At 50.1% G+C, this 15,580-nt stretch overlaps 1 protein-coding gene across 3 annotated transcripts in view; it reads left to right on the top strand.

The window, feature by feature from the left end:
• Nfatc1 (nuclear factor of activated T cells 1) overlaps positions 1 to 15,580 on the top strand; it is a 107,673-nt gene that overhangs the window by 18,827 nt on the left and 73,266 nt on the right. For all 3 annotated transcript variants that reach the window (XM_036205176.1, XM_036205177.1, XM_036205178.1), the window contains exon 3: positions 11,315 to 11,474. In XM_036205176.1, coding sequence (XP_036061069.1) covers positions 11,315 to 11,474 — 160 coding nt within the window. The remainder of the gene's footprint in view (positions 1 to 11,314; positions 11,475 to 15,580) is intronic.

Genomic DNA, 15,580 nt, shown 5'->3' with positions numbered 1-15,580 from the left:
AATAAATCTAGGTCTTATCTTTCTCCACACTTACCCTACCACTCTCCTCAGGGGATTTTCACTTTGGTTAGCTTTTCTGTGAACCCGGTATCCTTGTAGCCCAGGGAAGGCACAATGTCTGTGACGATTGTTCTGGCTCCTGTGGGTCCTCAGGTCCTTGGGGGTGATGGCCCACCTCAGGGTTATGGTAGCCAAATTAACCTGTTCATATCTGTAACATCTGCCAAGAGCATCCAAGTCTCTGGGCTCTGAGAGGCTCGTTGGACCCATAATGATTGTAGATTGGTTGCAAGCTGGAGTCTAGGAAGGCCCTGTCTTGCCTTCTTTAGAGCACAGAAGGGTGAATGACTTGGTGGCCACAGGGAGCAGAATCTTCCCAGTGGACTCGGCTCTGCTGTGGACTTAGTTGCACTTGCATCTCCTAGGGAGATGGTTCTGCAATAATAAAGCATTTACAGCCTTCCCCAATCCCCTGTCCATATACATCCCAGTACCCTACCTATATAAATTCCAGTATTAAGCTATACGATTTCAATACTCTTTCTATCCTAGCACCTTGCCGTAGGGTTTAACATCCAATGCCTAGTCCCGTGTCTCTTGAGTGCCACCCTTTTCTAGGGGAAACCTAGTGCCGTATTGTCTCCAAGCGGTTCTCCCTGCATCTTGGTGGCCGCATCTCAGCTCTTGTTTTAGGGCCCACCCTCCTAGGTGCTGGGAGTGTTGACTCCCCCATGTCTCCCGAGAGCTCTCATCAGTGTGCAGTGCTCACAGTTGGGTATCGAGTGAAACTGGCTGGGAAAAGTTAGTGACTGGCGCTGGGGGGCTCACAGATGCTGCCTTCCCCTGTGCAGGCGAGAGCATCGTAACAGCTCCGCCCAATAGAACCAGCCTCACCTAGCAAGCCAGATACGCAGACAAGGCATCCAGGGAGAGGCTCTAGTGGAGAAGGGCGAGGCTGCCACGGGCTGTGGGTTCATGGACGTGTGCTTTGTGTTCTTAAGAGCTGATCTGCTGTTTGTTCTGGGTTTTGGAATAGGTCTTTGATGTGCCTGCCGCAGTTCCAGGAGCACATCACCAGTCTCACAGTGTGTGTGTGTGTGTGTGTGTGTGTGTGTGTGTGTGTGTGTGTGTGTGTGCGCATGCGTCACACCCATCTTCCTACTATGCCACAGACCCTGGTTGTCTCTGAGGACTTGAAGAGGGAGGGCTGGTTCGAGACTGGGAAGAAGTATCAGTCACCACATCCACATCTTAGGTGCCTTCACAGAGTGAGAAGCAGTGGCCTGTGTCAGGTCTCCACACAGCCACCTCATGCCTGACAAAAACCAACGAGGTCCCTTATTAATGTTCCTGGTTGATAACTGTGAAGCCAGGACAGACACTCAAGATGAGCTGTACTCCAAATGCTACCTCTGTGATGTCCCTGACTCTAAGCTGATCCATGGAGTCAGCCCTCCCATGAGCCTTATGTAATCCTGGGAGGGTGTATGGGCTCCAGGGCAGGAGTGAGCCCAGGCCTCCTTGGGGAGAGCCAGAGCCCAAGAACTCACTGGCCCTAGAGAATGGGACTGCCTTCTAGGGCCTTTGGGGTTATGGGCAGAGCACTTGAGACCTGGGAGCTGTGTACGGAATTCTCTGTTCGCTCCTCCAGTGCCTCTCCAGAGGCACAGGTGCCTGAGATGTCGGACTCCTGTGTTCCTGGTGTCAGGTCACAGTTTGATACTTGGAGCACAGGCCTTGCCTCATTTGCTTCTGCCTGGAAAGTCAGCCTGATGTTTCAGCTAGGACTTTCAAGGAGGCTGTGAACATGGAGCTCCGTCAGTATGGGGCATTTTGGCCTTTGATTTTCTTTTGAGTGTTCTGTGAAGAAAGGGGAACTCATGTACTTCCGCATGCCTGAGGAAAATAAGATGATCTTTGAGGCTTGGAGCTCAGGCCTTTTGTTTTTGTTTTTGTTTTGGTTTTTTGGTTTTGAGAGAGGGTTTCTCAGCTGTCCTGGAACTCACTCTGTAGGCCAAGGAGGTCTCAGACTCACAGAGATCCACCTGTCTCAGCCTCTCAAGTGCTGGGATTAAAGGTGTGCGCCACCACTACACAGTTGAGTTCAGGCTTTTTAAGTGGGACCATCTGGACCTTAAATGTTACCAGTTGCAGATTAATCAAAATGTAACTTCATGTCCCTGGGAGGGAACATAGGCCATACTGGTCTTGGTTGTCCCCAACCAGGTCTAGGAGTGTTCTGGTGCTGAAGTCTTCACCAGTCTTGAATTTTAAGACTTCTCAAACTGCTAAAACCCTGGCTGGGAGGAAATGTCCAAGGCACATGCATCAGTGACCACAGGTGAAACAGTCCAATTTCTGCTCACATGTTTTCTCCTGAGAAAAGTTGTGGGCAGTCATTGTTAGTTCTAGTTGGGGATGCCTGTGGAACAATGTCTCTGCCTAGGGATGCGACCCAGTTGGGGAATAAAAGCTCACTTCTAATATACAACTCTTAGCTGCAAAACAGTGGGGCTGTGTGTGTGTGTGTGTGTGTGTGTGTGTGTGTGTGTTATGAGAGTGTGTGTGGTGTGTGTGCATGTGTGTGTCTGTGTATTATGGGTGTGGTATGAGAGTGTGCAGTGTGTGTGTATGGTGTGTGTGTCTGTATAGGTGTGTATGGTGTGAGTGTGTGTGTGTGGTATGAGAGTGTGGTGTGTGTTTGGTGTGTGTGTGGTGTGAGTGCGTGCATGTGTTTAGTGTGTGTGTGTGTGTTATGAGAGTGTGTGTGGTGTGTGTGCATGTGTGTGTCTGTGTATTATGGGTGTGGTATGAGAGTGTGCAGTGTGTGTGTGTGGTGTGTGTGTGTCTGTGTAGGTGTGTATGGTGTGAGTGTGTGTGTGTGGTATTAGAGTGTGTGGTGTGTGTGTGGTGTGTGTGTGTGTGTGAGAGTGTGTGTGTTTGGTGTGTGTGTGTGGTGTGTGTGTATGTGAGAGTGTGTGTGTTTGGTGTGTGTGTGGTGTGAGTGCGTGTGTTTATTGTGTGTCTGTGTGTGTGTTTATGTGTGAGACCAGAGGACATCCTCCGCTATCACTCCTCAGACTCCAGTCGCCACTATTTTCCCTTTCTTTTCTTTCTTTTGGAGAGAGAGGGTCTCTTATTGGTCTGGAGCTTGCCAAGTAGGCTAGGCTAGCTGGCCATGGAGCCCCAGGGGCCCGTCTATCTCTGCCTGCATAGCCATCATAGCCAGCACCTGGCTCCCCCCGCCCCCACCTCCTGAATGTGGGTGCTGGGGATTAAACTCGGGTCCTGTGCTTGCAAAGCACGCACTTGACTGACAGCTAGCTCCAAAGCCCTCTGTTTGTCTTTTTATAATCTATTCTGAAGTCTCTCCTGGTGGCAGGACTGTGACATGTCGGGAGCCATGCAGCCTAGTCTCAGATAGGCATTGTAGTACTTGGAAGAGTAGCCAGGAAAGCTCCATCTGCTGTAGGATTCTGACAACACTTTACCACATTCCTGAAGTCCCATCTACAAGGGACTATTAGAGACCTTTGCCAGGTGAAGCACCTATAAGGAGAAAGGAGGGCTTGCATGCCATGATGGCATAGGCATGGTGTGTGGACACCACACCTGGCCAGTGTTGCAGGTGCAAGTGTCCCAGTCCCACTGGAAGGTGTCCGTTGGGACGTGATGATCATGTGCATGTGTTCTTCAGATGCAAACATTGCCATTTGGCATAGGAGTGGCCATGCACCTTTGGCCTTGCCATTGGCAGCCCTGCACGTGTTGGCTGCCCAGCTCTGTCCCTGCTATATGGGCTGCTGCTTCCAGAAAATCCACTTAGGTCACCAGGATAAGCAGGGTGCAAATGCCTAGCTCCCCCATACAGGTGAAGAATGTGGCTGTGTGTGTCCAAAACCTCAGGTAGTAACTTGCTATGATAACCTTGTTTTTGCTGGAACCAGAACTCTAGAACCAAGGAGCCCTGAGCAGCTGGTGACACTAAGGGCCTAGGATCTCTAAGTTAGGGACAGAGTTGTGACACCTTGGGTGGTGTCCGACTAGAGTCTGCAGGAGGGAGAAGTTCTGTGGTATGTCTAGGTTCTCCAGCCTTGGGCCCAGAATCTTCTGTGTCTCATGATGACTGAAGGATTCTGCCTTGTGACAGCTCAGAGTGTCGTGACTGAAATGACAGCGGCCATACATGACAGTGGCTTCCCTGCGGGTTGGTGCCATAGTGAACAGACTGAACCAGCTTTCAGAATTTGACCAGCAACCATTTCAGCATCACTTGGCAACCACGTTGTAGGAAGTAGCAGAAGTGTCCCGTGACCTGCCTGTCCCCCATCCTGTGTTCTTATGTCCTGCTCAAGTTATTGTGTTAGTTTGTTTTGATTTTCATTTTTCATAAATAACTCCTGGCAGGTGTGGTCTAAAGCATTCTCATTATTAAAACATCAGTGATGGGAGTGCAGATCAGCTGCAGCTGCTAGGAGTCGCCTGGCGGCTAGCGAAAGGCACGGTGTGGAAGAGGAAAGTGGGTGCAAGAGAAAGGTGGGTGCACAAGAGAAATGCAGGGTGTGCAGAAGCCGGGCCCGCTCCAGGCAGAGGGAGCAGGAGAGGCCACACAGCTCCTTTCCCACAGAAATCCTCCTGGGCAATATTCTCCATCTGTCCTTCCTTCTTTCTCTGTTCTCTGTTTTCTAGTTTGAAACAGGTGGACAGGGCAGAGACCCTTCCAGAGTCTGGCCAGAAACCCAGGAGCCCAGGTCTCATGGTGCCTGGAGATTCAGCCTGGCTCATGAGTTCTGCCCTCCACTCACCCAGTTACCGGGTGGGAAGAGTTATGTGGACAATGATGGGATACCAAGCCTTAGAGGGCAATTCTTGAGCTTCCGATGCACAGGAGGAGGCTCATGGGATGTCCTGGGGTCAGGGAGGTCTGGGGTTGAAGGGCAGGGTGTTCAAAAAACTGGAGGAAGTGTTTCTTTGGAGACACCCCACACTCTCATTGGTGAAATCTCAGGAAGCAGCCAACGTGTGGAGTCTGTGAATCTGCAGTTTTAACACTTGCATGTAGACCGGGATGCACACACACCTGCATGCATATACTCACATGCCTACTGTCTGTGTCCTGCAAGATCCAGATCTGTTACAGGGGCTACCTGTCTACCGGGCTCTGCCCACATCCTAAGCAAGATTCCCTAGGATTTCCTGTCCTGTGCCCCAACTACTGGACGAGCACAGTGACTAGGGTGGGTGGAGCACAGAATGAGTGGAACACTCATCCTGAGTTATTGCTCTTAGGTTGTGTTAAGGCCTAGAGAGCAGGGAGAGCTTTGTACCACACAGCGATCCAGGTAGAGGCTGGACCACTAATGGTGGAGGCAGGCAGAGGGCAGCTCCTTCATGCCAAGCCAAGCTTGGGCATTGGACCATCTTCCTTTCCTATTCCTGCTTATGCCTGGGGTTGGGGCCCACGCTGAGTACCTGTCCCCCCTTGGGTGTAGAGAGGAGCCACTTTTTAGTGGCATGCCCAGGAAACATTTTGCTAAGGGTTTGGCTGTTGGGGCTTGGGGTCCCTGAGGCCCTTCCAGCTTGTTTTGGGAAAAGTAGGAGCCCGGGAACCTGTTTAGACAGCTAAGAACCCTGTCAGTGACGACACTCATGTTCAGGTAGAGTGAGGAAGGTTCCTCACCTGCTCCACATCAGACCATCCTTGGCCGTCCATTTTGTCTGAGGTGGCCACCGCGCCTTTTCTGTCCAAGCACTGGGTTAACCTCTAGGAAGGCCAGCCCTTCTTGGGTGAGGCAAGTTTTCCCAGGCCAAGAGTCCTGTGGTCAGGGGGCCGTGGCCCAGATGTGCGCTCTCAACAGTGTTGCTGGGTGGTCCTGGGCTTGGCCTTGGATGGATGGACAGATGGAGCCCTTGAGGCCCAACCTTTGCAGAGCCAGCCAATAAGTGCATTCAGCAGCCCTCTCTCCTTCTGTCTCCCTCCCTCCCTCCCTCCTTCCCTCCCCATTGTCTCCCTCCTTCACGCTTTTCTCCTTCCCTCTCTCCCCATGCACTTCCCACCCCCTTCCTTCTGACTCTCTTTCTTTCTTCTTAATTAAAGGAAGGCCTTTGGCTGCTGCCCCTATTACAAAGGTGAAATTCTTATTTCCCTTTAACTTGCTTCCATTTTCCTTCCCATGGGCAGAGTTTAGGCTCAGATTAGCTTCATGGATTTTAGGATTATGGAAGCACAGATAGCTTTCACATTTTCCCTCTAAGACATGTACACGTGGCACTTTTAACTATGGAAAATTCAGAATTGAAAGGAATTTTTTTTTTTTTTTACCCAAACTATTTAAGCAAAACTGTGCCCCCTCTGGGTTCTGATACCCAGGAGTTATCCTGAAATTCTTTTGCTCTTGTGCCTGTAGCTGGGATGACTTTCCTTGACAGACAGCTGAGGAGCGAGCGCAGCATGAGGACCTGACTTGGGCTCTCAGTCGGCACGTAAAGCTGGGTGTAGTGTGAACCTATCCTCTCAGCATGCCTTCAGTAAACTGAGGTAGATGGCTGCTCTTTAGAAGGTCGTGGGTTGCCTTATGCAGCAGGGAACCACCAGTGGGACCCTGTCTCAAGTAAGGAGGAAGTCGATGACCAGCCCCTGAGGCTGTCTTCACACATGAGTGCGTACACATACGCACAAAACTAGGTTCATTACTGTGTGATCTGTTTTCTGTTTTTGTTTTGTTTTATTTTGTTTTTCCAAAACAGGGTTTCTCTGTGTTGCCCTGGCTGTCCTGGAACTCACTCTGTAGACCAGGCTGGCCTCAAACTCACAGATCCTCCTGCCTCTGCCTCCCATGTGCTGAGATGAAAGGTGTGCGCCACCACCACCCAGCTGCCATTACTATGTAATTAAAACAAAAATATGCATAATAAAAAGAGCCACTTACCACTTGCCATGTAACTTAGTCTGCCATGCTGATCATTTTCAGCTCCAGCTCTCCAAATCTGCCCCTCACAAGTCTCAAGTCTTTTGCTTTCCAATGCAAGACATTTTAAGTCTAGAGCCCTGGCGTGGAGTTCCTGGCTCTGTCTTTCACCCTGCCATGCCTGGCCCTATCATTCTGAACACCTCTGGGCTTCTCAAAGCTTCATCTGTACATGTTTCAATGTGTGCGAGACAGGAATTCACCCTTCACAACTGATGACACCATTGACTCACCTAGAAACTCACATAAAATAAGCTGTGCTCCCAGGCCAGTGTTCACAGCTCCCTAATTTGGAGTTTTCTTAGCAGTTGTCGGTTTGGGGTGGATCCTTTCTCCATTCAGCGTTCCCTGCCTTCCTCGTGTCTGCTCATTTTGCTTTCCTCTCCTTTTTCTTCCTGGCAGAAGTTGTTCTGGACACGCACGCCCCCACATGGATCTTGCTGAAGGTGTCACTTGGCTCTTGTGTCTGTCAGATTGGTGTAGCCCCTCGGGCCCTCTGGATTTGGATTCTATCATAGCCCAATGGCCTTTACATGTCTGTGGGGGCAGGTGCCTGCGTCCCTCTGTGGTAGCCCAGGCATTCGGTGACTGTTTTAACCCACTTACCCTTTCCATCACCTCCCACACAAGGTGGCTGTGAGGCCATGCCCCGGCCCCCTCCTCAGAGGTAGTTTAGGCCTTTGAAAGGGAGAGGAAACCACGTGACACTCTGAGTCGTTAGCTGTCATCTGCCCAGCCTCGGTTTTGAGCTCTGTAATGTCTGTGCCTCTTGAGCAGCGCTTCTGAGTTCCCTGGAACGTTGTGTTAGGGGAAATGGAAAAGGCAGAACTCAGAACAAGCACAAAGCAAAGCTTTGTCTTGGAAAATTCTTAAAAAACAAACAAACAAAAAAAAAAAAAAACAAACCTGTACCCACAGGTACTTGCTGAGTGCTCAGATGAGGCCCATGTTGGTTCCAGTCAAGGGATGTTGTGGTTGTGTGACAGGGTTAGGAGCTGGGATCTGAGAGAGACTTATGTGCCACTACGCAGTCTAGCTGAGCTGGATGAGGTGTTGACGAGGGTGTGTAGAAGGTCTGCATGGAGCGGAGATGATACTGGCAACCCCCAGTGGCCAGTTGGAAAGATGAGCACCTCAAAGAGCCTAATGGTCCTCCTGCACCAGCCTCAGATGCTCAGAGACAGTGGAGCTGGGAACTGTGGACCTCGTATAGACAGGAGCCAGGGAATGTGAGCCCACTTGGGCCTTAGGTTTGTGATCTCGTATGGAGTTGGTCTCTGTGCTGTGACCTGTGTGCCAACAGCATTTTCATGCTTCCTGTCAGTGGGAGGCAGAGTCCTTTCTCATGGGAACAGTGATTCAAAACAGGAGAGCTGGTGGCTTCTCCCTGCACTACGCCTACATACCAAGCACTGTGGAAGATCTGACTCGCCCCGTTATCAGGCGAAGCTGCCCATCATTCCCACGCAGCCTATCGCTCCAACCTTCCTCCCCCAGCATGGAGGCTACATTAGCCATTGTCCCTTCAGACCCTACAGCTGGAGGCCATACTGCTTTGTGACCCAAGGCCCTCAGTACCCCAGAATCAAGGAACAGCTACACACATACAAAAAAAATTTCTTGCAAGCATTCAGAAAAAATTTTAAATTGTTCATAACCACTGAATGCTTGCTTTGAACAGGCTAAGAGGAGCAATGGATGCTTGATGTGGGGTCTGTGGGATAAAGAGGGCGAGCGCCAGCTCTGTGAGCCTGGCATAGTCTAGCCAGCAACATGGCCCAGCCACAGGCTGCTCACCCCCAATATGCTCATGTTTTATCCTGTAATGTGTTTCTTTCCATTGTCATTGCATATTTATTTAGTCATTTTGTGGATGTGTCATCGTGCACATGTGGAGGACAGAGGACACCTTGTAGTACATTCTCATCTTCTACCATGTGGGTCCTGGGGATCAAACTCTGGTCTTTAGACTCGGCAGCAAGTGCCCTCAGCCACTGTGGCATCTCTCTGCTGCTTAATTTGATTTTTTTTAAAGATTTATTTTATTACTTTTAAGTGTGTGTGTGTGTGTGTGTGTGTGTGTGTGTGTGTGTGTGTGTGTGTGCATATGAGTGCTAATGCCTATAAAAGCTAGAGTGGTCATGAGCAGTCTGACACAGACACTGGAACTCGAACTCGGGTCCTTTGGGAGAACAGCCAGGACTTTTAACCATTGTTCCATCTCTTCAGCACTGGCACTGTGTCTTAGGATGTTTGTCTGTCCTGTGGAGTTAGCAAGGCCTGGCCTTCCCTCTGTGGCATCATGAGAGTGTTCACCATAGATGGCAGTTTCAGAACAGAGAAGGTGCCAGGCACATGGTAACTGACAGCGGATGTCCCAGTAAGGCCAGTTTCTGTTGGGGTGGAGGTTAAGCCACAGGAAGTGTCCTGAGGCCCCAGAAGATCTTCAGTAAGATGCAAGGCCAAAAATGAAGCAGATGGTTAGGGGCCAGGTATTCCCAGAAGTTTTACTTCTGGTGGGTCAGAAGTATGTTTTCACTCAAATTTATTCTTTACATACCACCCACTGCTGTCTGCTTCGAAGTCAAGGGTTGTATGGAGGGGCAGACAGCAGCACATCAAACTGTGGGGGACAGTTGGGGGACAGTTTTGAAAATGAGTAAAATATGTCAGGCTGATGTTACAACGAGTTGGGGCTGGGGTGGGAGGCTCCCTCATATCTCAGCAGAGGCTAATGCCTTGGGGACCCCAAAATGCTGACCCTGTGTTCAGGATAGGGCAAAGATACAGTCCCTGATTTAATTGTGTGGACATCAAGTCAATGGCATTTATGTTAGCCATAGACTGGGTAGTAACCAAAGTCCAGCTACACAGTAATATCTGTGTAATAAAATGTGGTGTGGCGATTAAACCACTTTTTATCAATGCAGTCATGCTCAAAAAATTTGATTTTTCTTTAAAACAAAGTCAGGATATAAAATTATATGTTTTGTGAAGACATACCCCTTTTGTGTAAAATGCTTGCATATCCACACCCATTTATTTAGACAGTGTCTCTGGATCAGTGATGTATGATACAAGATTTTGACGTGTGCAAGTAACTTCAAATGACTTCATTTGTACAAGTCGAGGGCTCTTGGGGCCCTGCCTAGCCAGCTGTTCCCTGGATTGCACTGAGCGTGACTTTCAATTCTCTGTCTTTTTGGTCTGTCTGTCACTCTCTTTTTAAGAATTTCCTAGGGGTTGAAAGTAGCTCTTTTCATTGTGAAGCTTTCTTTTTCTGTTCACAGCCAAGTGTAGCCTGTGTTGGACATCAGACGTGTCTATGCACACGTATGAACCACGATGAAGAGCTGCAGGTGTGGGCGGCTTTGTAGTGCCTCTCCCCACACCTGGGTACCCATGCCGCCTCTGGCTCTGAGAACTGTGGCCCCACAGCCCTGGAAACACACCCCCTCCTGGAAGCAGGAGGCTGCTCAGCTCCCATGGGGCGCCTTCCCCAGGATGCTGGTCTCCCTCCCAGCCCAGTCCTCCGCTCTGCTGCTCTTCCTTCCGCCCTGACAGCTGCTGGGAAACAGGGTGTGTGACATACACAGGAAACGGCCCTGACAGGCATAGTGTGAGCTGCTGTGTGCATGGCAGCACTTCCAGAATCAGGAAGTCTGCCCCTTTTGTCATGTTGTTCTGAAGCTGCCTACAGCCAAGATCTGCCATCAGCATTCCTCTGTGCTAGGCAAATGCAGGTGCTCTGGGCACTCGCTGCTGTGTGTTTGTGAGTCAGATTCCTGCAGGGATGGCCCAGCTTGTACCTGCATGGTGACAAACGCAGGTGCAATTGGAATGGAAACAAAGCCCATGTCAGTCTGGAGGAGCGAGTGGGTCCAGCAGTTCTCTCTTTCTCTTGGGTCGGCTGTAAAATTGCAGGGTAGGTTATTCCCAGAGCCCCATTTGGCCAAGGGTGCCTCTCAGGGTTTCCCATAGAGGAGGGAGACCTTTACTGTTCCTTACAAAGGGTATCCAGAACCCTGTAATCCCATTGGTAACTCTCCTGGCTACAAGCAGGCTATCTGCACCTCTTCCATTGCTCTGGGCAGTTGATTTGGTTAGCATTTTAAAGACTGGCTGATTTCTTTTATTCATGACGCACTGGCAAGCTGTGACTACATATGGTAACGTAGTAACCATGGCCTTGTGGAGACTTTCCTCCCCCATCAGGATGACGCTGAGGGTATTATGTCTGACAGCAGTGGTGAGGGCTGATCCGCTGCTGACAGTGTCCAAGGTACAGCATGGACAACTGTGTCTTGGTGTCTACCTGCACTTAAAGCCCCTCTCTTCCTTTGCAGCCCGTCTTTACCCGCCCTTGACTGGCAGCTGCCATCCCACTCTGGTCCGTATGAGCTTCGGATCGAGGTGCAGCCCAAGTCACACCACAGAGCTCACTATGAGACAGAAGGCAGCCGGGGGGCTGTGAAGGCCTCAGCTGGAGGACACCCCGTCGTGCAGGTATGGCGTCTTCTGTGACCTGCCAATAGCCCATACCTTGGCATTTCTCAGTCTAGAACAATTTTGCATCCGCAGCTGGGGACCTTCCTCAAACTGTAAACACAGTCTCCTCAGAGCCAGTTAGTTAGACGTTAGCTACTTGCATATCCCATTTCCTTCAGCATAGGCATGCTCCTTATCTTCAGGAAGGCTATGTCCCAATGAACCCTTGATAAACTGAAAATGCCAAAAGTCAGAATACATTCACTATACCTCACTGATTCGCACGGGTCCCGCATAGGCAGAATGTCAGCCACTCCTCTCTTCGCAGAGGGGCTGGCAGAGCAAAATTCGAAATTCAAACTGTAATTTTTCTGATTGAGTATCACTTTCGCACTAGCGTAGAGCTAAAGGGAAGACGGTAAGCAGGACCGTGGTGAGTCAGGAGCTGTCTGTGGGTGCCGTACCGTGCTCTGCATTACATCTGTAATGGTTCTAAAGGCTCACCCAAACGGACTTACTTGCAGTCCTGGCTGCATTGCACCAGCTGTTCTGCAGCCCCGTTCTTCTCTTTCCAAACTCTGTACCCCTGGAGCAGATGCATACTCTCCACCCACACCACATACGTGAGATTGGTGGGCAGCCTATGCCTGTGAGCCTGCCTGGAGGTGTTAGGGGTAGAGTCTGAGAGAGCAGGTGATGAGCTGGAGTTCTGAGGGGAAGGTGGCTGAGATGGTCACAGTCACGCCTATAGAACTTAGGGGGAGGAAAAATAGTTGCTAAGAGGGGAGATACAATGCTCACCCATGCTGGCCAGGAGGCACTTGGAAACTAGGTGGCCCAGCAACATCACAGGTCCAGCTTGCCCCTTCTCCACTGGACAGCGTGTGACATCCCAGTGGGCTGTATGAGGTTGTCCTTGCTTCCCTGTGCCACACCTGTCCCCTTGTGCGCTTTAGACCCCAAGACATGACTGTTTTAAGTGGCACCGAGAAGTGCTTGTTCTCTGCCTGGCTCTGGTCACATGGTGACATAGAGAGCTCTTTACCCCAGTACCCCAACATCATAAACCCAGGTGCCCAACCCTGTTATTTCAGGACTGATGCAAACTGGAAGGGGTACTCAGCAGGGAACCAGGTACTTTTATTTTATTCCATTTAGGTAAATAAAAAGCTGGCAAAGGCAGGAGGTGCTGGAGACAAATGGCTGTTTGCCAACGCAGCAATCAGCCCCATGGAATGAGCCAGGCGAGGTGCAGAAATGAAGCACTTTAGCAGAGCTTGTGGGTGATATTAAGGTGATATTTGTGGCCCGTGTGCTTGATGCCAATTAATACCTACTTTGTTAGCGGCTTGATGTGATAAAATGCAGGAGACATCGGTACGCAACAGCCAGCTTGACATTTTAAGTTTCTACCTTCCCAGGTGGAAGTCAGGTAGAGCTGGCCCTCAGCTGTGCAGGGTAACTACAGGTATTTACCTCTCCTTTCCTGCTGCGGTCCTCACTGAATGAAAGTGCATTATTGCTGAATGGAACAGGTTTTAATAAGAGAGGAAATAAGTCCGTTAAAGAAAGGCAGGAAAGTAAGTGGAGAGATAATGGCCAAGCTCCTCCACTTACTTGGATCATACAGGCAAGGGGCTCTGGGCGAGAGCCGGGGAGGGGGTGCAAATACTGTGCTTCACCAGAACGATGAAACTGTGGATACAAGTCTGCGTCTTTCTGCTGATGGTGGTTGTGAGGATCTCAGCTGCTTTGGGGAGATAAAGCCAGGAGGAGTGTGGGGAGCCCTTGTGTTTGGGGGAATTTGTTCTGTCAGCCTCTGATACCTGTTACCTGCGCATCAGGTGCCAAGTTGACATGCTGCCCCTGGGGAACCAGGTTCCGGGCATCTTGAGCATGGGGCAACATTTTTCTATCAGTGCAGATGATATCCAGGAAACTGAGGCATTTCTGAGGAATGTGAAATTTAAAACAGCGTTTAAGAAGTACCCTCTGAATTATTTAGAGTGGTGTTAAGGGAAGGTGGTAAAACCAGGTCAGGCTGGCTCTGCTTCCACAGAACAGCCAGCCCCTGCCTCAGCAGCACTGAAAGGCAAAGAAAAACAACCCCTAACCAAAAATGCTAGGTTCTGTCTCACGTCTCATTGTGAGAAATTGATAACCCAAGGAGATTTCTGGAATATTCTCACAAAGTAAGTGTACACCTATGCCAGTGTGTGAAGTAAACAGCTAAAAAGGGGGCATTTTAGGGGATTTGTTTTCTTTTTTTGGCTGGTGGACCACAAATTAGATAAAAATAGAATTTGCACGTAATTATGAAACAAACAAAAATAGAAAATTCTCTTGGTTGCCATGAAAGCGCCGTAACCACAAAGTTCTACCCCAAGCTTCTGGGTTGTTTTGACACGCCCTTTAGTGCCATGAGCTCTGCTGTCTGACCTTCTGGCTCCCAGAGGTGGGTATGTTACACAGCAATCTGGGTGAGGCCACAGACCAGCCCACATATCCGCCATGCAGCCACTGCGCACGCCATTTTGTGGCTGGTAGTCTCTACTGCGTTCCTGACTGTTGGGGTCTTCCCCTCACTCACGGGCTTCTAGAAGCTCCCATTTGCTCAGCACTGTCTCTGTAGTGGATCCGGCACCATGGCTTCCTCTATGTCTCTAGAAGTTTGTCCATTAAGACAGCAGCAATCTGCATAACGGAAAACCCTAGTGGTGCTCAGGAGGGGAACTGTAAAACGGAGGAAGATGTGCCCCTCAGACCCGGGGTCCAGAAAGAGGTGTTGGGTCAGTGATCCTCTTCCTTGGATGTGTTGTCGGGGACCACACAGACCAGACTCAGGCATACTGGTAGAGTCAAAGGTCATGCATTTCAGAAAAGGAAGGGGCAGCTGCATCTGGCCTAACTTTGCTTTTAGTGGAGAGGCCAGTATCTGTGAAGGACCTGCCTGAACAATCAGCGGTCCAGTGGGAGGTTTAGGACTCTCCCCCTGACATAGACTTGCATTGTGGTCGCCGCTCTCTTTTCGGGGCTCATTGTCTCCCACCAGGAGGGTGTCACGTCTGCTTTTGTCCATAGATGTTCTTTTTCATGCCACAATCTAAGTATTCAAAATGGCCACAGGCCCCCACTAGCCATTCAGTGATCACCAAACTACCCAGTCTTTAAAAACACTGGCTTCATAATCTGACGTTATCTAAAAAACATCATGCTGAGTCAGAATGGGCAGCCACAGGTTATTCTGGACTCAAGGAGGACCTGGTAAGGGCTTACCTATCGGCTTTCCTGGCAGCTCCCAGGACCAGTTCAAGAGCCACCTTACAGTGCTTCAGTGGACATGTTCTGTCCAAAGTCTGTGGGGGATGTCCTTGGTGACAAGGTGGCTCTCTTGCCCTCCCTCCAGTTACCACTGTCTTCCATTAGTTACCAAGACAGGAGCTTCTACATCTGTCTACAGTGCGCTGTGGTCTTGTTTCCAATGCCACACTGTAACCAGTGAGAAAAGGCTGAAATTTTCCTTGACTATGAAACTTGCCTTGGTAGAACATCTGTCTCAAATACTCTAAGGTAGAGGCATCTGCCTCTCCAGTTCTCCAAAGTAAGACGTCATTATTGAGCATCATCCTATCCAGCAAGGACCCTCCTGACTTTGATCTGGCCACTAGCTTTCAGGTCTCTGTGTCTGTTGGGTCTTGGCCACCACTGACAGAAGTGGCTGAGGATCCAAATTTTCCAGAAGTGAGGCAGGGGATGTCTAGGTTGGCCTAGAGTGAACTATGGCCTTGTGGGCTCCCACCTTTAGGAGCCCCCACTGCAGCGCATCGTGGGGTCTGAAGATCATCTCCCACCCCAGGGGTCACATCATCCAGCTCTGTTTACCAATCACCAGATGACTTGCCCGATAGCATCTGCACATCACACACAAGCCTGCTCTGCTTGAATAATTAATAGGCCACTGAAATATGAACACTCAGAAGCTGGTCAGTTCCTAACATTTAGGTTTGTAGCATGGGACTTGCCATTTAGGACAGTGACCAGCGTAGCCCCTGCCTGGCCATGAAGGATTCAGATCAAAGAGATGCAGACCATGGCCCAGACAGGTGATGCTGGACTCAGTGTGG

This window comes from Onychomys torridus, chromosome 13, assembly GCF_903995425.1.
Source record: "Onychomys torridus chromosome 13, mOncTor1.1, whole genome shotgun sequence".
Lineage (NCBI taxonomy): Eukaryota > Metazoa > Chordata > Mammalia > Rodentia > Cricetidae > Onychomys > Onychomys torridus.
This window is presented reverse-complemented; position numbering and strand designations above follow the sequence as displayed.